This window comes from Theobroma cacao, chromosome 1 (assembly GCF_000208745.1).
Source record: "Theobroma cacao cultivar B97-61/B2 chromosome 1, Criollo_cocoa_genome_V2, whole genome shotgun sequence".
In the NCBI taxonomy this organism is placed as follows: Eukaryota; Viridiplantae; Streptophyta; class Magnoliopsida; order Malvales; family Malvaceae; genus Theobroma; species Theobroma cacao.
This window is the reverse complement of record NC_030850.1, coordinates 6,382,519-6,403,947: the sequence shown is the minus strand read 5'-3', so window position 1 is coordinate 6,403,947 and position 21,429 is coordinate 6,382,519. Positions and strand designations below refer to the sequence as shown.

Below are 21,429 nucleotides of genomic sequence, written 5' to 3'. Positions count from 1 at the left end.
AATAATTAAAAAAAAAGGGAATGGCTGGGTGTATGCCAAGATAAAAAAAGATTAGAATCAGGTTAATAGGTGACCAATCACACCTAGATAAAAAAAGATTAGTGACGGCTCCCACACTACATTATTTTCGCCGACGTCTGATGGTCGGGTTCTCAAACCCGCACGTTACGACAAATCTTATTGTATAATTTTATCTTAAAATACGAGAACACTACAAAAAAACTTCTTAAAGAAAAGTCAGAGACGAGGACCATAGAGATAGCAATTTCAAGAGGAAATAAATAATATTAGGGTTATATTTTATAAATACCTCTTAGTTGAGTCATTTATATATATAATTTTGATGTATAAAGATATTATTAATTTATCTATCAAATGGGACTAATGTGTTTTTTTTAAATATATTATTTTATAAATTTAACGAATTATTAATTTATCACGTTAATCTTAAGTCAGTGTTGGCTAAAAATATTATTTAATCAAAGTTATTAATTTATAAAATATTAATTTACAAAGGTTTTAGTGTATATATAAAATAATTAAATAAAAAAATTTTAATACATTTTATTTTTATGTATTTGATGAGTGTGTTATGGATCCCATAAAATAATGGACTTTTTTTTATTTATCAAATATATATTTTTTGTTGAAAATATGAGTAGAGACAAATGATATTAGAACAGATCAATATCTTTACTGTTATAAATTTCACGAGAGATACAGGGTCGAGTTATACCTGACCAGTGTAAGAGTTCTTTCTCCGTTATATGACTAAAAAGCCATGAGGTATTATTCAATTGTCACGGGGGTTTTATTGGACAAACGAAATTAAAAAGATAAATGATGAAAACTATAATTGTCTAAACTTCAAACAAATTGGGTTCTCACATTCTCTCTGCTGCATCCATCTTTTCACCGCCACATTCGTTCTGCCCGGCGGCCCGTCTTCATCTGTCTAACTCCGAACGAACTGGGTTTTCTCACATTCTCTTTTCTTCGTAGTAACTACCTCTATCTTTTTTCCAGCGGCCGCCACCGCCACATCCTTATTGCCGGTCTGCCCTTCTTCATCTGTGTTCCAGTTCGTCACTCTTTCCCTTGCTCTTGCTCAGTGCTTGCTTTTCCGTACAGCATTAGCTCTTTACGTTTTTTTTGGCTCTTTTTTTTTTTCATAGAAATCCTTGCATTTTCATTTATATTCTTCTATTCTGTTCATTTCAACTAAAATTCTTGAATTATAATTAATTTTAAAATTTGGTAATTTTCACTGGTTCTATTATTGTTGAATGTTCATTTTAAATATCTTAAACCTTAAATCCTCCTTCTTAGTTAAGATACTTTACTAACTTATTCTACTGGAATTTCTAACTGTGAGACGCTTGTAATCGAGCTTTGACATGAAGGTTTTTATTTATTTAGTTAGTTGTTTATTTTGACAGTTAAAATGGCTTCTCTGCTTAGAGTCTCTGCCAATGGGTTTCGGTCGGAGAAGTTACCACTGTTATCAAGAGGCAAAAGAAGACAAGGTATTGCTGCAAAGAAAGCAGCTTTTCGTTGGGTTCCAGTAGCAATGTCGTTATCCATGTCGACCACAGCCATTCAACATAACCAGAAAGCAACTTCACTGGACCTCGCCATCCCAATCATGGTACCCTTTTCCTTTTTGTTCAAGAAGAAAATTTTCAATGCAATGTGCTTGAATTGGATTGATTTGTCTATAAAGTTTAGATGGAGAACATTGTCAGTGGAACTAATTCATGAATTTTTTTCCCTTAAAGCTCTAAACTGATAAATGATAAACAAAGCATCTTGTTTTCTATAGACATATTTTTTTTTATCTTGTGTGCATTATTCAATCAACAAAACTTTAACCATACATCACAGATAGCTACTTCAGGGATGACTTGCTTGCAATCACTATTCCACTTTTCCGAGTTATGTTAATTTGAGCATTCCCTCTAAGTATGGGGCTGGGAAATACATCAAGGTTATTAAATTCTGTATAGTTGCTGGTACTTGTTTTTTGGATTCTGACAACAGGTAGTAGGTAAACTTGTCTTCTTAAGGGTAGGATGTTACCAAACTTACCTAATAATTGTACTAATTGGTGCTTAATCTCTTAGCTGTATTGTAAAATGTGATTATTACAGCTCAAATGTCACATGTGCATAAATAAACTCAGTTTAAATCTTGGTTTAAGGCTACATATTGAAAGCCACCTTTTTGTCTATGACAGTCATCATTCCTTTTTGCTCTATGTTGCTTCCACAACTTGATGTTCTTTTGAGTTTAGAGGACTACATGCTGCACTTGCAAAATGTAGTTATTATTCCTTTTTATAAGAATGATGCCCATATAACATGGCTTAATAATCACTCCTTTACTTTTTTTTTTCCTTTATTTGTAGGTAAATAGCTGTACCGGTAAAATGGGAAAGGCTGTTATCAAAGCAGCAGATTCTGCTGGACTTCATATTGTCCCTGTGTCTTTTGGTGCAGAGAAGGAGTCTGGGCAGACTATTGAACTGTGTGGCAAAGAGATTTTGGTCCATGGTCCTTCTGAAAAAGAAAGCGTCCTTGCGTCTGTCTTTCATGAGTATCCAAACCTGATCGTGGTAGACTACACTGTGCCTGCCACTGTTAATGGTAACCTGTTGAGAACCATACATATAAACCATATTATATTTCACGTTAACGAAATAAAGAAAGCAAGCTGAACTTGAATGAGAAATTTTTTGATAGTCCAAGGAATAATGATTCCAAAGGCTGAAGCCTGTTTTAGAGATAATCTATTGCTGTGACTCATTTTTTTTTCTCAGTTATATCATGAACTATCTTACGATAGATTTGTTAAATAAATGTGGGCATACTACTCAAGTTCAACATTATGAGTTGATTTTTTTATTTATTGCCTTTTCTTTAAAATTCTTTTGGGGTTGGGTGCGTTTGAAATATAGATAATGCTGAGCTATATTCCAAAGTTGGAGTACCTTTTGTTATGGGAACCACTGGTGGAGACAGGGATCGACTGTATAAGACTGTCGAAGATTCAAATGGTTATGCTGTGATCTCACCACAAATGGGGAAACAGGTCATCTAACCCTTAATTAGTTGAAATACCACTATAAATAGTTGAAATTATAGTTTCTATTTGTATCTTAATACTGACATCTCTGTTAGGTTGTTGCGTTTCTTGCAGCCATGGAGATCATGGCTGAGCAATTTCCTGGAGCCTTCTCTGGATATTCTCTGCAGGTACTTTTAATAAGGTTATTTGGAAAGAATATTCCAAAAGTGTTATCAATGGCTAGACAGAAAAATAATTGAAGGGTTTTGGTTTGCGACTCCTAGTTACAGTAATATTTATTGTTGTGCAAGTGTCATAGTCCAACCCCCCACGCCCAATATAAGTAATTCTAAATTTCCGATTGAGGCTTACCTTGGTGCAATTTCTTGGGATTGAAATTGTCTCTTATCTTCATGATTTATATATTTCTAAGCTGTTTCTGACATAAAAATATGCCAGGATGGTTCTTATGTAGTGATCTTTTATGTGTCTGGTCTCTTAATTGTTACTTCCACTTTGACTTCTAAGCCTTGCTTTAGTTAAATCCATTGAAAATTTGTAATGCACTTTCTGGTATTTTTTCTGTCACTATTGCTTTGAAATGCCAAGCTATGTCACTATTACTTTGGTATATTTAATTAAGAGAGCCACCAAAAAATCTTGTTAATGTAGATATCAAATGCTGAAAAGTCTGCATTATTTAACCTTTGAGTTAGTATTTGCTGAAATCTGAAAAGCATTTGAAATGAGGTTTGACTGATAAGGTATAACCAATTGCACAATTGAAGAACAATCGGGGTTGTAAAATGGAACTGCTTGGCACGCTATCAAAAAGATAGTTTGATATTGAGATATTTTGAAGGAATGTTGCTCCAACTCGTCATTTTCCTTGAAGTACCCGTGTATGACACATATCCATCGGACATGGGTATGGAGATCTGACCACTTGTATACATGAAATAACTTAAAAAAAATTGAATGTACACGTGTTGGATACATATTTTATCCAATAGTCATCCTTGAGTCTGAGTGACATAGGATTTCACTATTGAAAACAATCAAAATATATGGTACTTTGGTTCTTTTCTCTTGCTTCATTCTTTTGATAATAGCTGCTCAATAACCTTTGTGCCGAAAATGAAGAACTGAAATATCTGTTAACTTTTGGAGTTTACAGCTTGAGTACGAATCTAATTATCACATGTAATGGTGTTTATATTCTATAGGGAGTTTAGAAACTCATCATGGCCTTGTTTTCTGTTAGTAAAATTTTTTTGGACTCCTTTCACTTGTCTTGAATATTATTTGTAATTAGTTGTCATGTCTGTGCCATTAGTCCTATTGGTTACACATTAATTGTCTCACTAATCTTTCAAAGTAGAGCCTTAACACATTTTAACTTTAAGAAATACTTCTTTAGACAATTGAATTTCAGAAATTAAAAGGTGATTGTATTCTTCTAAGTTGATTTTGATGTGCTAGTAATAAAGCCGATGCTTATTTTTTATAATTCTAGGTGACGGAGTCTCATCAAGCAAGCAAACTGGACACCTCGGGGACTGCTAAGGCTGTAATTTCTTGCTTTCAGAAGTTGGGGGTGTCATTTGGCATGGATCAGGTGCGCGGTTGTCATATATTCTTGTGGCATTGGTTTTTTGTATAATCCTGTACATATATAAATATGTGTGTTTGCGTTTATGTATCTTGGTTCCATATGTATAAACTTTTTTCCTGACATGTCAATTCAGAATTGTTGATTGGCATTATTATAGAAGTTTGTTCTTCCTTTTCTGATCATATTGCAATTTCTCTACCACCTTCTCTAGTTGCTTTTTATTTTATTCTAATTCATTTTTTGGGAGGGGGGGTTCATATATTTTCTCAATGAAATTGAAAGAGAGAGAGAGAGAGGTTTTTTTGTTTTCGGTTTTTTCTCATTGAGGATGTTGCTTTTAAGATTGACTAATAATGGTACATCTACCAATCTGCAACCCACCAGTTTATTGTCGTGATTATTCCTAGAGCTCTTTCTAAAATTTGGACTTCTTAATGATTGATGTTTCCTTTTCTTTTTTCAGATACAAATGATCCGGGATCCCAAGCAGCAGATTGAGATGGTGGGAGTTCCAGAAGAGCATTTGGCTGGTCATGCTTTTCATTTGTACCATCTAACATCACCTGATAAAACGTAATGACTAACATGCTTATCTATAACCTATTTCTTTGTCAACTTGGAAACATCAAATGAAATTTCTTTGATCAATTTTTGAAAATACTTCTGCAGAGTTTCATTTGAGTTTCAGCATAATGTTTGCGGCAGATCGATATATGCCGAGGGTACTGTTGATGCTGTACTTTTCCTTGCTAAGAAGGTGCTGTTATCTATTTTCCCCTGCCACTTTGAGTCAAATTTAGTCTTTTACAGAATGTTTTGTTTTTACTGTTTACAACAAGATAGTCTTTGTGGGGACTGCCACATGCTCAGCCAAAAGTAGGTGGGATTTTGAATATCTGTAGGAACTATCTTCAACTCTATGAACTTAATATTTTTGGTCTAGTATCTCTATATTCAAATTTCAAAGGAAATTGATCATGGGTCTGGATGGATTAATGATACCCAGATTATATTGAAAAAACTGATCAAGGAGAGAATTGCATTTAGTGGTTTCAGCTGATGAAAATTGTATTCTTTGCAGTTGATTGTGCTGATTGTAAATGTCTTGATCTTTTCCTTTCTTGGGGCGGCTTAAGAATTCCATTGGCATAGTTCATATATACTCGTATATTACTGATTTTGATTGTAAATATTTTGCAAAGTGCAGGTTCAGTCAAGTGCCAACAAGCGCATCTATAATATGATTGACGTCTTGCGGGAAGGTAACATGCGATAATATGGTGTTTCCATGCACTGTTGTTGTATAAGTGTATTCTGTAGCTCAAGATGTTTAGGATTATGAGACACAAGGAGAGGCAATTTTGTATTGAGGGCGCGGGTCTTCTCCGTTGTTTGCAGTGAGTTGTTTTAGTGTAAGAAGCACAAGATGATGATGATGAAAAGATAACGGCACAATAGTTTAATTTTTTTTTTTTGATTTCTTAAAAATTTTTTTATTTTGATTTCTTTAATCAAGCTCATATTGATAGAATTATAGAGTCGTTATCCATACTTTGGTGAAAAATGAAAATGTTAACATTACATGATCCATAGTGATTTTACTACCTAGGAGAAAAATATGTTTAATATATAAAGGAGAAAATTGCATATAACAAGAACACAGATGTAGCCTATTTTCATTATTTGCCAGCTGCAGTTGCACTTTCAAAAGTCAAAACTCAAAATTAAAATAAAAAATGAGAATCAAATTAAAATTAAAATCCGATTGTCATTGAATTAGAACCAAACACTTGCAATAAATTAGGATGTCCCTAGCTTGAAAATTTGGGTTGCAGACATGTGATGAGGTTTCCCTATCAAAGCCTCAAGCGGGGTCCACGCCAACTTAAAATCCCCCGCCAATAAAAAGAAGCGCGCTCCCCCACCACCGAGGCCAAGTTTTACTCTCTAAATCCCAGTTCTCTCAAATTTAAAAAATTAAACCCAAATACAATCATCCCTTTGTAGTAATGATAGAATAGAAACAAACAAAACCAAAGCAGCTCCAGCTCCAGCTCCTCCCTTAGAATCTTCTTTCGTACTCTTTACTTTTCAAAAAAAACACACACAATTAAAACGTGGACCCCACTCGCCAGCTCTTCTCCCTCCGTATCTTCCCATTTACCCGCCACCTACGCGACAAACAACAACTCAAAAACTCAACTCAACTCCACAACAAACGCACCCCAAGGCCAAAAGAAAAGCAAAAGCATTCGACGCTCCCATCCCAATTCCCATCCTTTTTTAGGCGGGAAAATTTCAAAAATTCCTACCAAATTCTAATCACGAGGGAAACCAAAAAAAAAAAAAATCTAAAATCCCTAATTTTAAAACCTTTGTAGGTTTTATCCCCTCCTTATATATAATCCGCTTCGGGTAACTCTTTTCGATACGCCAAAAACCTGTTCGACGAAATTCCTTCGAGAGAGTGAAAAAAAGAAGAAAGATCATCTAAAAATGTATGTGGTTAAGAGAGACGGGAGGCAAGAGGCGGTCCATTTCGATAAGATAACGGCGAGGTTGAAGAAGCTAAGCTATGGACTTAGCATCGACCACTGCGATCCGGTTCTGGTGGCTCAGAAGGTCTGCGCTGGTGTTTACAAAGGGGTTACTACTAGCCAGCTTGATGAATTGGCTGCTGAAACCGCCGCTGCTATGACCGCTAACCACCCTGATTATGCTTCCGTAAGTCTTTATTATTATTATTATTTTTTCAAAAAAATTAAATTCGAAACTTAGGGAATTTTTTTACTGATTAAATGCGTGATTGCAGTTGGCGGCTAGGATTGTTGTTTCAAATTTACATAAAAATACTAAGAAGTCGTTCTCTGAGACGTAAGTACTTTTGATTTTAAAGTAACAATGCTTGTTTCTTTGTTGCGATAGAAAAGATTGATGTTTTGGAAATGGGTGGTTAATAAATGTAGGATTAAAATCATGTATAATCATTTCAATGAGAGATCTGGACTGAAGGCTCCTTTGATTGCTGATGATGTTTATGAGATCATCATGAAGGTACTGTAATCATGTCTTCTTCTTTTTTCTTTCCTACAGACTCAAATTTGGTTGTTGCTTTTGATGTATGTTGGTATTAATTTCTAGTTTGAAACATGGTAAAGGTTAGAGGTAGCCTATGATTTTTTTTCCCCCTTTTTGTAAGTGCCAAAATTGTGTTGGGTCTTACAAATGCTTGGCGTGTTTATAGAATGAGAATTTTGGAAATGGAAGTGATGTTATTGTATTATAGATATTGCATGCTATCTAACTTATATAATTTGATATCTGACTGTGCAAACATCAATGCCTTATAAAAACCCATAGCGTTTCCTAATCCTTAAGTTTAGCCATGTAATATATTTGTGAAAGGTAGAGTGTTTGAATTTGTTATTGGTTATTTGTTTGGTCAACTTTTTTGCTTTGTTCTTTAGATATTTTCACTTCTAACACCTTTTAGTTATTACTATTTGAAATCTTTCTTTGCGTTTATTTTTTAATTCTGTTTTCCTATAATGAATTTTCATACAAAATTAAATTTTGTAAATGTTTTTGGTTTAGAATGCTGCACGGTTGGATAGTGAGATCATATATGATCGGGACTTTGACTATGATTACTTTGGCTTTAAAACCCTTGAGAGGTCCTACCTCTTGAAAGTTCAAGGGAAGGTTATAGAAAGGCCTCAACACATGTTAATGAGGGTTGCTGTTGGAATTCATAAGGATGACATTGATTCTGCTATAAAAACTTATCACATGATGTCTCAAAGATGGTTCACTCATGCTTCTCCAACACTTTTCAATGCTGGAACACCAAGGCCTCAAGTATGTTCTGTGCACAAACATGAGATCAAGTTCTCAACTTTAATGCATTGTTCATTAAATTCTTTTGCTTACATGCATAGTTCTTTGACTTGTGTTCTGGCAGTTGAGCAGCTGCTTCTTGGTGTGTATGAAAGATGATAGTATTGAAGGAATATATGATACTTTGAAGGAGTGTGCTGTTATTAGCAAATCAGCTGGAGGGATTGGTGTCTCTGTTCAAAATATTCGAGCCACAGGGAGTTATATTCGTGGAACAAATGGTACATCTAATGGCATTGTCCCAATGCTGCGAGTGTTCAATGACACTGCTCGTTATGTTGATCAAGGAGGAGGGAAAAGGAAGGGTATGTTCATATTGCTGTACTTTTCTATATTATGTTTTGTGACAATGTTTGATTCTACTTTTATTAAAAATGATGTCTATGGTGCATTTAGGTGCTTTTGCTGTATATTTGGAGCCATGGCATGCTGACATTTTTGAATTTCTGGACCTTAGGAAGAACCATGGAAAGGTACTTTTATATGGTCTGAATTTGTTTGCATGAGCCATATTTGTTTGGTTGTTAACTGATAGCTTTCTTTGTCTAATTTGCTGCAATGCTGTATGTTATATTATATCCAATAACGTATATGTTTTGCTACTATAGGAAGAGCATCGGGCTCGTGATCTATTTTATGCTCTTTGGGTGCCTGATCTCTTTATGCAAAGAGTCCAAAGTAATGGGCAGTGGTCATTATTCTGTCCTAATGAGGCACCAGGCCTGGCAGATTGTTGGGGTGAAGAATTTGAGAAGCTGTATACTCATTATGAACGAGAGGTTAATACTGTTGTACCTTTTGTTAATGCTAGTACATTTTTTCACAAATATTCAGTCACTAAAAGTTCTTTTGTCTTAAATTTAGGGCAAGGCAAAGAAGGTTGTCCAAGCACAGAACCTGTGGTTTGAGATTCTGAAGTCACAGATAGAAACTGGGACCCCTTACATGCTATTTAAGGTGATTTGTCCAACCTTCTTATTGTGCATTTGTGTTCTCAGATGAGTATTAAGATCTCAACCCTTGTTTCCCCTCACTTTTATTTCAGGATACTTGCAATAGAAAAAGCAACCAGCAAAATCTTGGCACCATTAAATCTTCAAATTTGTGTACTGAGGTAATTGAGTACACAAGTCCAACAGAAACTGCTGTGTGCAATCTGGCATCTATTGCACTACCAAGATATGTGAGGGAAAAGGTAGGTGATACATGGTGCTTATGTTGCATGTAGTCGTGCTCTTAGTCTCTTTGTTAATGCAGTTAACCTTATTTCTTCTTTTATCTACTACAGGGGGTTCCACTGGAGTCTCATCCATCTAAGCTTGTTGGGAGCAGAGGTTCTCAGAATAGATATTTTGACTTTGACAAACTGGGAGAGGTTTGAGCCTTTACCTTGCAAATGCACATAGCATATCTTTATGATGGCTTGGATATCTCTTTTAATAGTTTTAATAATGATTGTGATTCCTTTTTTTGGCTGTTGTGACAGGTTACTGAAATTGTTGCAAGAAATCTTAACAAAATAATTGATGTTAATTACTACCCTGTTGAAACTGCCAGAAGATCAAATTTGCGTCATAGACCAATTGGTATTGGAGTTCAGGGGCTTGCAGACACATTCATCTTACTTGGCATGGCCTTTGATTCGCATGAGGTATATTTGATCACAAATGCATTGATTTGGTATACCTTTTAACTTCAATTAGTTTTGTCTGATAGTTGACTGGTGTCTAATTTCAGGCTCAACAGCTGAATAAGGACATATTTGAGACCATATACTACCATGCTCTGAAAGCTTCTTGTGACATAGCTGAGAAAGAGGGCCCTTATGAGACATATAATGGGAGTCCTGTGAGTAAGGTATGTGATTTTGACAATCCTTTGAAATGCATTTGGTTATTCAATGTGATTGCAATGCCTTGATAATACTTATTTCTTGTTGATCTGGTTTGCTCACTGCTGAGTTGTCTGTTACCTTTCAGGGTATTCTTCAGCCGGACATGTGGGATGTTACTCCTTCAGATCGGTGGAATTGGAAGGCTCTTAGGGATAGGATTGCTAAGAATGGAGTGAGAAATTCACTTTTGTTAGCACCTATGCCAACTGCTTCAACTAGCCAGATTCTTGGAAATAATGAGTGCTTTGAGCCATATACTTCCAATATCTATAGTCGAAGAGTTCTGAGGTTTGTCCTGGCTTCCTATTATGCATTCTCCTATTTATTTGTTGTACATTGCTGAAAACTTATGTTCCGTTTGTCTTCAGTGGGGAGTTTGTAGTGGTGAATAAGCATCTTCTTCATGACTTAACTGAGATGGGTCTTTGGTCTCCTGTTGTTAAGAACAACATAATTCATGAGGATGGTTCTGTTCAGAATATTCCAGAAATACCTCATGAACTGAAAGCAATTTACAGGTATGAATTGCTGTTTTCTCCATTTTCCTTCTCTCACTATCCTCCTAGGCCCCTTTCCTTTCTTTTTTTTTTTATTACCTTTTTAGTGCGAACCTAAGGTTTATATTTCTTTTTAATTTACCAGGACTGTTTGGGAAATCAAGCAAAAAACACTGGTTGATATGGCTGTTGATCGTGGGTGCTACATAGACCAGAGCCAAAGCTTAAATATACATATGGACCAACCTAATTTTGGAAAACTAACTTCTTTACACTTCTATGCCTGGTCTAAGGTATTAACACTTGGCCTTTGTAGTGACTACACAAATGTAAATGCCAGTGGATGCATAATTTTGCTGATTCATTGTTTTTACTCAATGTCCTTAACTATATAGGGTCTGAAGACAGGAATGTATTATCTAAGATCACGTGCAGCGGCTGATGCAATCAAATTCACTGTTGATACTTCCATGCTTAAGGTAATGCATACCTATTTGTGTTAAAAAAGTTCATCACATCTCCGAGGTTATTCAATTTTTGAATTCTATAACATAATAAAAATCTTTGTTATCTCTGGTAATATAGGAAAAGCCCAAGGTAGAAGATGATGATACAAAAATGGCACAAATGGTATGTTCCCTAACAAACCGTGAAGAGTGCATGGCTTGCGGGAGCTAAGGTTGAAAGTGGTGCAGCAGCCTCAAAGGGCAGTTGTTGGTTTAACTTCTTTTTCCGAGTTTCGGAGCTTCAAAGTCTGATCAAGTATCTAAGTTAATGTTTTAACTTCTCTGTATAGCCATGGTTTTTGGTATATGAAGGTTGCCTACTTGCTTCTCAGATTCTCAGTGACAATTATATAAAGCAACTTGCTTAATGCATAGAGAGTGGTGCACTTCCATGGAAATGTCCAACATTGCTTCAAACTTGAAGCAGACAAGCTGAATCGGTTTCAATAATCTGACCAAAATCTAAAAGTAAAATGATGTTAAGTTGGCAACTTGAAACATGAATTAAACCCCATTGTCTCATCAGGCTAGAAATGGTCCGCAGGTCCAACCCATGGGACTACAAATGATCTCATCTCTCATCTATTTGCTTGGAAATGTCAAAAAATGTCTTAATTCAAATGTTTAATTGTCGTCCATAAACACTTTGAAGAGTCCGCACTTTTTTAATTAAAAAAAGGGATGTCGACCATTGATTATCTCCATTTCCACGGTTTTCTGTCAAACTGGGCTTATGTTATACCAAGCCTATAATCAGTTGAGGTCAAAATTTCCGAAGAGAATTGTTCGTAACAAACAATTGGTGGGGGGACGAGATGAGACGACGACACAAAGCGCATTTAATATTTTACTCAAATTTTTAGTTTTAAGTTGAATTTTGACCTGCTGCAGGTCAAACTTCATTACAAGGTTTTTGTTTTTATTTTATTCTTTGACATCTGAATTGTAGAGCCCCTATGGTGCGTTTGCCACTGTTTTGTTTTAGCTAAAGAACTGCGACGTTGTTACTATCAAACTCCAAAAGGTTTTAGTAATCTTACTTTATTGCCAAAGAAAAGTGCGTAATGTTGCTGTCGTTATGACTTATGAAGCAAATTGTTTGGCTTTTAGGTGGTTATATTACGTTCATTTCACATGTGTATGCCATGAGTCCATCCGACTTCCCCGTCAAATAGTTTGTTCATAATTTTATGTGTTGAATAATTATTTTAAAAATTTAGTATGATATTAGAGTCCCTATTCGTTAACCTTTGTAAAGGTTCCTTATCCTTTAACCTCCTATAAGTTTGAGTCGTTGCATATAACTAAAAATATTAAAGTCACGATAATCTTATAGATGATAAATTAAAAATATTTAAATATATAAATAACATAAAAATCTTTTAATTTATTGTTAATTAATTTTAAATTAAATATTCATATAGAATAGATCAAAATGGTGACTGTTATGACTATATTAATTGACCTTACAAGGAGGTTAGACTGACTGGTCATATAATTTTAAAAAATAATAAAAATCTGTATAACAGGTAAACAACATAAATAATTTTTAAATTCATCCATTTTATGTTAACAGTGTAAGTAATTTTTAAAATGTATTTATTTTATTTTAAATGTTATTTAATTTTTAATTTTTATTTTATTACCTTAAAATATAAGAATATTATTCTTCTTAATATTAGCATTATATCTAATTAATTTAGTTCAATTAAAATTATTACTACAACTTGTTATGTTAAATCATACATATTTACGTTAATATTTTGATAATACTTATTTCACTTTTATGAGTTTCTATGTCAATTCTTACAACTTTATGTCAAAACTTTTAAATGGTAATTTTTAACAATAATTGTTTTTATCCTTATTATTACTTATTTTTAAATTAAAATTTGTAAATCATTAAATACTTTTATCTTGAAAATATAAATTTAAATGTTTGATTTCATTAAAATTGGATTTTTTTGATATGCTATATTAATTGTCACACATTTACGTTAAGATTTTAAATATATTTATTCTACCCTTGTGAGTTTTTACGTTAATTTTTACAACTTTCGTCAAAGCTTTTCAATGGCACATTTTAACTATAATTATTTTATCCTTACTATTATTTATTTTTAAATTAAAATTTATAAATCGTTAAATACTTTTAGTTTGAAAATATAAATTTAAATGTTTATTTTTTATTAAAATTAGATTTTTGTAACTTAATTGATCTATTACGTTAATTGTCACACATTTACATTAGTATTTTAAATTTGTTTGTTCTACCTGTATGAGTTTTTATGTTAATTCTTACAGTTTTATGTTTAATTTTTTCAATGACGACTTCTAACAATAATTATTTTTATCTTTATTATTTTTTATTTTTAAATTAAAATTGTAAATCGTTAAATACTTTTAACTTGAGAATATAAATATAATGTTTGTTTTTCACAAAAATTAGATTTTTTTATTAAATTAACATGTTACGTTAACTCACACATTTTTATTAGAATTTTAAATTTACTTATTTCACTTTTAAGAGTTTTTACTTTAAGTCTTTTTAATGATGACTTTTAACAACAATTATTTTTATTTTTATTATTATTTATTAAAAAATCCTCATATTCTGGGACTCTCTATTTTGTTTAATTTTAATTTTTATTAATCGATTGAATGTGCTTATCAATTTTTTATTAATTTTAAATTTATAATTATAATTTAATTTTATAGATCAAGTAATTTTTATTATTTGACCTTTCAGTAAGGTAAAAAATGATGACATTATGCAAAATTTGCCGATCAAAATCGGTGGTGAAAGATGCAAAGGAAAACGGTCATGAGAGGGAAATATGGTCCCAAATAAATAGTAGCATCACTATGAGAGGCGGAAGGCGAGAAGGCGGGGGGGCTAGCAGGGCCCCACCTCCAAAGTTTTAAAAATTTATAATATTTTTCTTATTTTGGTTTTAAATATTTATAATTTTGTTCTTATTTTTTAATAAATTTTATAATTTTATCTCCTCCAATATTAAATTTTTTATTTTTACTTTCTTAAATCTAAAATCTTAATTCCGCCACTCATCACTGTCAAGGGCATTCAGTGCCGACCTCCAGTTTGACGTTACGATAAAGGCGAAGAAATGAGGCAGCCAAGCTCCAGGTGCCAAAATCAAAGACCCTGTCATAAACATGTGCCACGAAACAATTCAACCGTCCTTTCCGCTCCATATTTCTAACCCTATTTTAATTCCTAGACTTGTTGAAGGTCAGAACTTAGGCATGCATATCACATTTCCAATTCTAAACTAATTTTGTATGAGAAATGACTAAAATATAATTCTAAAAATAATTATATTTTATATATCAACTTTTATGTATATATTAAGAAGTGACAGGCGCCACTACCTGCCACCCCTTAGCGCTGACAAGCATAGTATATTTATATTTGCTTTCACAAAACACTATTTTGGAATAAAAGAGAAACAAGCATAGTATGTCTACTCTTTAGGTTTGGTAGGAAAATATAAAGAAAGGAATAATTAAAGATAAAGAAAGAAAAAAAAATAACAAAGGAGAATCCATGTGTTTGGTATGAAAAAAATGAAATATATAAAAGAAAGACGTCGAGAGATAAAATTGTATAAATAAATGGTTTATGCAAGTTGAATGAAATGCTTCCTCCCATATCCCATTTTCACACCTAAGTCATTGGAAAATGGGACGTAATGATACTAACCATAAGAAGAGATATTAGGAGAAGAAATTCTAAGGCATTCATCCACTATTGTGGGGCTTGCTCTTGGGGTAGCTGAAATTCAATAAGTTTGATCAAAACCGAAACTGATTTTCTTCCTGTGCTGATTAATTCCATCATTGACCGGACTTAAGATGCAACCCTAATATTTTTATTTGTTCTGTTTGCACCGTACGCAGGAACTGCAAAGACTTTCCTACTAAGCTGCCATCGCAAAGGTTTGCTTAGTTTTGTAGGCCATTGTTGGAGTCAACTGTAAATTGATGAGTTGAGTAAACATCTCATGTCGTTTTCTGGGTTTGTTCAGAGCATGGGGCTATCCTAGGGCGTGACATGCTTCGAGATTTGACTCGTTCTCTAAACTGTTTATTGTTCGCTTGCTTCATTTTGAGGTTGTTCTACTTGTGGCGGGACTTTAGTTACAGGGGGACCATAAAAATACTTGGCTTTCGCGATATTAAGCCGGCCTTTTATAGTCAAACAGAATCTGGACGACGGTGTCTTCATCGTTGTCGGAGATGGTCTGCACCTTTTGGTTTGACACATTTCTTTTCTGCCTTGTCAAATATTATATTTAGACAGGAAAAGTAAGTTATTGAATTTAATATAATTGAAGGATATGTCTTTCCTAAAATGATTATATTACAAGATTTATGTTTGATTTTAGATCCCACATTACTGATAAAATTATGTTAAAAATAAATAATCTATATCATGTGTAATCATATTATTATTTTCTCTTTAAAAATTAATCTAATGAGGTATATAGCGTCTATACTTATAAATCTTTCAAGTTCTCTTTACTTAATATGAGATTAAAACTTACTTACTTTAACTTTTTTTAAAGTGTTTGATGTAACTCATATATAATCCAAAAATTTTACACAAATCCATTTTGTATGATTGTTAAAAACTGAACACGTATCGAGCTTGAGTAAACACTTCTTTAAGTATGTTATTTATGTGATCTTTGCTGCTCTATTAAAGAGTAAAAAAAATCATTTGAAAAATGATTTTTTTTAGTTCATATAAATTTATCATCTAAATTTAAAAAGCATGTATTAAGAAGCAAAAACTGTATTTATTTTAACTCTAATTTATATTTATAATTTATTTATAACATATATAAAAATATAGATGTTAGAAAAAATTTTAATTGATGAAAAATAGTCAAATTTGTTCATTGTATTTTCAAATTGTCATTTTAAATATTTTTATATTTATAAATATATAAGATTTGTCAAATTTGTAAATACTAACTCTAATTAAATTGAATGATTTTCACCAAAAAAAATTTCGTAAGTTCAATTGTATTGAATAATTTATAAATTAATATTAATATTACAAAAGTTTAAATTATGTATATATAACAAAAGAATCATTGTTTTTCAATTATAATTATATTTTATTTGCAGACAATTAATTTTATATTTTTATAATCAAATATTCGCATATAAAGTAAGTGATACTAAATATTAAATTTATATTTTAAAAAGTCAAATTAAAATCTTTCTTCCGGAACAATTATACCTTAAAAACATACATATACTATTCCAATTCATGACAAAAATAAAATAGAATAAATGTCTTGCAATTACAAATTGTCGTGTATTGATGAAGAATAATATTCACTGCTCAAGAAAAAAGCGAGCCTTAATTTATTTTTGCAAATCATATGAAAAGCAAAAGGTAGCGTCAAAAAACAAGTGGACAACATGAGTGATGGATGTTATCCAGTTGAATTGAACAAACGAAAGAAAAATGTCGACGGTTCCAGCGTTAGTTAAAAGGGTACCACCTCCTCCGTTTCGAAAATCACATGCAAGTCTTCTCTTGGATTTTTCTTTTTTATGGTTGTTTGCCCATCCAATGTCCGAACTTTGACTTTGACCCGCCTCTTAGATCTTTTGGAGTCAAATTCGTTCGCAAAGTTAATTATCCAACTATATCCAAGACGTAACCAATCAACAAAATATAAACTATAATAAATTTCAAATCTAATCTCACCTGAATCGAAAAGCACAAGTATGGACATAGATTTTATTTTTTATGTCTTTAATACCTTAAGATTCTATGCAGCAACAGAGGTGTACTTTCAGAATAATTTAATCACCGTACTATTCCCAAACCCAAGTTGCAAAGATCGGATAACTGAAGTACCACATTGCACAAATGAAAAATTGTAATTTAATTTGCAAATTGTAGGGATGCAAGAAGTTTCAGTGAAGACAACTTTCAATTATTATTATTATTATCATTTTTTGTCTTTCGGTGAATCTGGTTTGAAATTGAGCTGTAATCCTGTTTCGTAAGTTTTGATGCTCTGCCGACTTCCGTCCATTGTGGCCACATGTGATGAATGAATCTAGACATTACCATTAATTATTTTCTACTATTGAAATTTCGGTGCTGAGTGAAGAACACTTCAATTCATGTACAGTATATTAACATTTTTAATTAAAATAAAAAAAGAAGTAATTAAGATTTTTTTTATGCTTTTTTCTTTTCTCGATTAAGCTTTATTAATTAATACCTACTTTTTCTATATATGGTTCTAACTTCTAATATAAAAAGATGAAATTTCTTAATTTATTTTTGAATATTTATGTATTTAGTTTAAAATTTTAGCAATTAACCAAAGTAGTCCCAATTCAAATGGTCAATGCAAATTGTATTGTAAGTACAAAAATGTGACATGATGCCACAACTTGATTAAACATTTCCATGTGAATTTCACAATGGGCAATTAAATTATGGAAGAGACATTTTCTGAGGGAGGGATTCAATTGAATAGTCTTCATGAAATGATGGGCTTAACAGAAAATCTACAAGAATCAAGAACCAAATGTACATATCCCACAAATGTAAGGTCGACTGTCCTGTCCAAACCAACAACGGGAAAGAAAAAATGTGGTCCGCTGCGCAGAACCATTGGGTGAGGCAGTGAGGGGGCCCACCTAATCTATGCCAGTAACCGCGTCCTTTTGATACAGCACTTTTGACTTTGGTCAGCCTTTGACAAAATGCGTTTGGATTAGGAAACACCCCCGCTCTCTTCACCGATAACAATATTCCACGTCATCTACCACCAAAGGGTTGACAAAAATGGTGTACTGTACATTCTCGGACTCCTCCTCTTTGTTGCTTATTATTTTAATATATAAGATTATAAGAAATTAGGAATTTTGCACGTTGGTTTACCGGAAATGAAATTGAAGTGGATAAATCTGGAAGGTGATTAAGAATATAATATTTCCTTAAATGAACAATTCTGTAATGAAATAATCAATTTGGGCATGTATTCCATTGATATTAAAAGCTCAATATTTTATTAACTTTTCAGTTTTTTAGCTATTTTGTATAATAAAATAAGTGATTGTCGGCTCTATTTTTCACTTCAAAATTTCTTGCAACTTGTTGTTTGAATTTCGACTTAAGAACTAAGATTCCTGATGTTATTTTACAGCATTAACTAAGCTTTTGCAAGTTGTATTTTATACTGTTTGACAATAAAGAAGAAAAAAAATTAATTGGTCAATTCTTTTAATTTTATGATATTTTTACATTCGAATTATGTGCGTACATAAATTATTATTAAAATAGATAATATTTGCTTTACAATGTTGAAAGTATTTTTAAATACCCAAATGATCGAAATTAATGACATGGGAAATAGTAGCAGACAATAATTACACCAGAAAATAACTTGGAAAGTCATTTTTGGCTAATCAAGTTTAGGCTCACTCATCAAAAATCAATTATGTAATCAATAATGAAGTGATGAATCCGGCCCAACCCAACAAGACCCAATGGTCTTCGTATCGTGGCTTCCATTCCATGTCGGCTAATGCAATTAAATTACAAAAAAAAAAAATCCCTACGCGCAAATCCGGCCAAGGCGGTTTCCTAAAACCCCGTTCACACTAAAAAAGCCATTATTTTGAGTTTTGCACTAGTCACCCCTCAAATCCCGTGAAATCCTTCAAACCCCAATTTGCCTACTTGCCGTATCACTCTATTTCTTTCATTTTATTTTTGAGTTTTTTTCGCAAACAAACAAAAATCGAATTATCTTGTATAAAACAATAACCCACGGCCTTAAATCAATTTCACTTTCCTACCGTTTTCTTGACATGATACATGCGCCTTAAATAAAAGAAGCGGCTTTCAAATTGAACCGACTCGACCCTTCAAGTCCAACCCTCCATGGCGGCAGAGTGCCCGACATACTGTGCCTTGTCGCCTATATAACTGTCCCTTTCTTTTTTGGGTGTTGAATAGAAGAGAAAGAAACTTGGTTAAGTTTTGTCAGAGATTTTTTGCGAACGTAGTTAACTTTAGATAATTGATAAGTATTTCATGTGCGAGATAAAGAAGGTGGCGAACAAGAAAGGGAAAGTTGAGACTAGTGGGGGAAGTGTCGTCGACCAAGACAATCAATGGTTGTTGGTGTATCAGCCGCATATGATGAGAGAAGAAGGCTCGTCGTCCATGCTATCTGAGGATCGTAGGGAAAGGGAGATGTCAGCTATGGTTTCAGCTTTGACTCATGTAGTAGCTGGCGATGTGCCTGATGATCAGGAGCTTGCTGGTGATGGAAACTCGGATGGTTTTGATTCGAGTATTGGTAATTACATTAATACTACTTCTTCGTGGGGATTCGGTGGGCAAAAGAGAGGAAGGGAAGGAGAGGGAGGTGGCGGTGGAGGTGGAGGTGGAGGAGCGATGGCGGTTGAGTCTGTTTCTAAACTTTGTTCGCAGTTTGGTAACTTTCCACATGGGGGGAGAGGGTCATCTTCTGTTGGTGTACGAGGTAAGCTAACTTCCAAGTTGCATAAAGTAGAAAGACAGTACAAATTATTAATGTCTCTCTCCCCCTCTCTTAAAAAAAATCATTCAAAAGTAATTTTCTAATTAGTTATAGTTATTACTACATATTACCTGTAGACTTCTCCATGTAATATTATTGTAAGCTTAACAGTATCCTTGCTATTTATAGTATATTCTGATATAAAAGTTAAGCCCCTGTTTTTAGCCAAAAAAACCAATTTATTTTTCTTCTTTTTGTTTTTCCTTTTACATATATATATATATATTATAATGAAATGAATTTTCCTTTGGTTGAATCATTTTCTATTTTTAATGTCATTCTTCTTATAATCCTTCTTTCTCTTATTCAAGACACATTTTGTGCATTGATATTAAACTTTGTGGTGTTCTTAACCCTTGCATTAGTTTTTGGTAGCATTGATATGAAAAAAAAAATAAAGAAAAAGAATATAGATCCAATTTGTTACATATTAATATTTCTAGTTTTCTGCTATCAAAATGCAGTGACAGAGGCAAACACCCCAGCACAATTGGTTCCGACATATGAATACAGAAGCAATGACAACTGCAGAGAAGAGCCAAGGAGAAGATACAGGGGAGTGAGACAGAGGCCTTGGGGCAAGTGGGCGGCAGAGATTAGAGACCCCATCAAAGCAGCCAGAGTATGGTTAGGCACGTTCGACACAGCGGAGGCTGCAGCCAGAGCTTACGATGAGGCGGCCCTTCGCTTCAGAGGCAACAAAGCCAAGCTCAACTTCCCTGAAAACGTCAAACTCAAGTCACCTCCCTCCAGTCCAGCAACAACCCAGTTCATCACTTCTGATTCTGCTACTACCCTTATGTCCATTCCAACGTCTACTGAGCCGATCGTTCACTCACAATCTAATTACTTGGTCCAAAGCCCTCAAGTTTCAGGCGGATATCTTGACTATTCTCAGTTTTTTTTGGGTCCCAGCAATGATTTTCCAAAACAACAGCAGGAGCAGCCCTTGAAACTGTACGAGCAAAGAGTTTTGTCAACTTCAGTAGGTTCCCTTGCACAATCTTGTTCATCAACTTCTTCATCATCATCGACGTCATATCCTCTTGCCTTCCTGAGTCAACCGTCGGGCCATCACCTCAACTTGGCTAGCAGTCAAGGTGGCGGTGTTGGAGATTTTTCGGTGCATGCTTGGTCAGATTCCAGTCATTATACTTCAACCTCTGGATAGTGTCCTACTGTACTAATGGTTTTTCCCTTTTTGATCGTTGTATGCTCTTGTTAATTACATCGATTGCGATTATTGTTTTCAGTTTTATTCTATTTGGAGGGGGTTACGTTTTCTAATATTTTAGTTTGTACTACTAATTATTTTAGGAGTTATTGACTTGGTTTTCTTATA

The 21,429-nt window shown here is 33.5% G+C and overlaps 3 protein-coding genes across 4 annotated transcripts; all 3 read left to right on the top strand.

Moving 5' to 3' along the window:
- Positions 875 to 6,215, top strand: LOC18611721 (4-hydroxy-tetrahydrodipicolinate reductase 2, chloroplastic). Of its 2 annotated transcripts, none has more exons than XM_007048133.2 (9): positions 875 to 1,055; positions 1,440 to 1,648; positions 2,408 to 2,645; positions 2,957 to 3,090; positions 3,180 to 3,254; positions 4,583 to 4,684; positions 5,145 to 5,254; positions 5,351 to 5,438; positions 5,889 to 6,215. In XM_007048133.2, the coding sequence occupies exons 2-9, from the start codon at positions 1,445 to 1,447 to the stop codon at positions 5,955 to 5,957; spliced, it is 1,020 nt and encodes a 339-aa protein (XP_007048195.2). In that variant the 5' UTR covers positions 875 to 1,055; positions 1,440 to 1,444; the 3' UTR covers positions 5,958 to 6,215. The 2 variants fall into 2 exon arrangements, with proteins under 2 accessions (XP_007048195.2, XP_007048194.2); XM_007048132.2 differs by having other exon boundaries at positions 888 to 1,081.
- LOC18611720 (ribonucleoside-diphosphate reductase large subunit) lies at positions 6,703 to 11,867 on the top strand. Its single transcript, XM_007048128.2, has 17 exons — positions 6,703 to 7,405; positions 7,494 to 7,555; positions 7,648 to 7,735; positions 8,276 to 8,539; positions 8,643 to 8,883; positions 8,975 to 9,051; positions 9,187 to 9,357; positions 9,443 to 9,535; positions 9,624 to 9,773; positions 9,867 to 9,953; positions 10,065 to 10,229; positions 10,316 to 10,435; positions 10,558 to 10,760; positions 10,841 to 10,990; positions 11,115 to 11,262; positions 11,365 to 11,448; positions 11,555 to 11,867. Exons 1-17 carry the CDS (start codon positions 7,178 to 7,180, stop codon positions 11,645 to 11,647), a joined length of 2,424 nt encoding a protein of 807 aa, XP_007048190.2. The 5' UTR covers positions 6,703 to 7,177; the 3' UTR covers positions 11,648 to 11,867.
- LOC18611719 (ethylene-responsive transcription factor ABR1) lies at positions 19,342 to 21,429 on the top strand. The gene is made up of 2 exons (XM_007048127.2): positions 19,342 to 20,030; positions 20,552 to 21,429. Exons 1-2 carry the CDS (start codon positions 19,577 to 19,579, stop codon positions 21,256 to 21,258), a joined length of 1,161 nt encoding a protein of 386 aa, XP_007048189.2. The 5' UTR covers positions 19,342 to 19,576; the 3' UTR covers positions 21,259 to 21,429.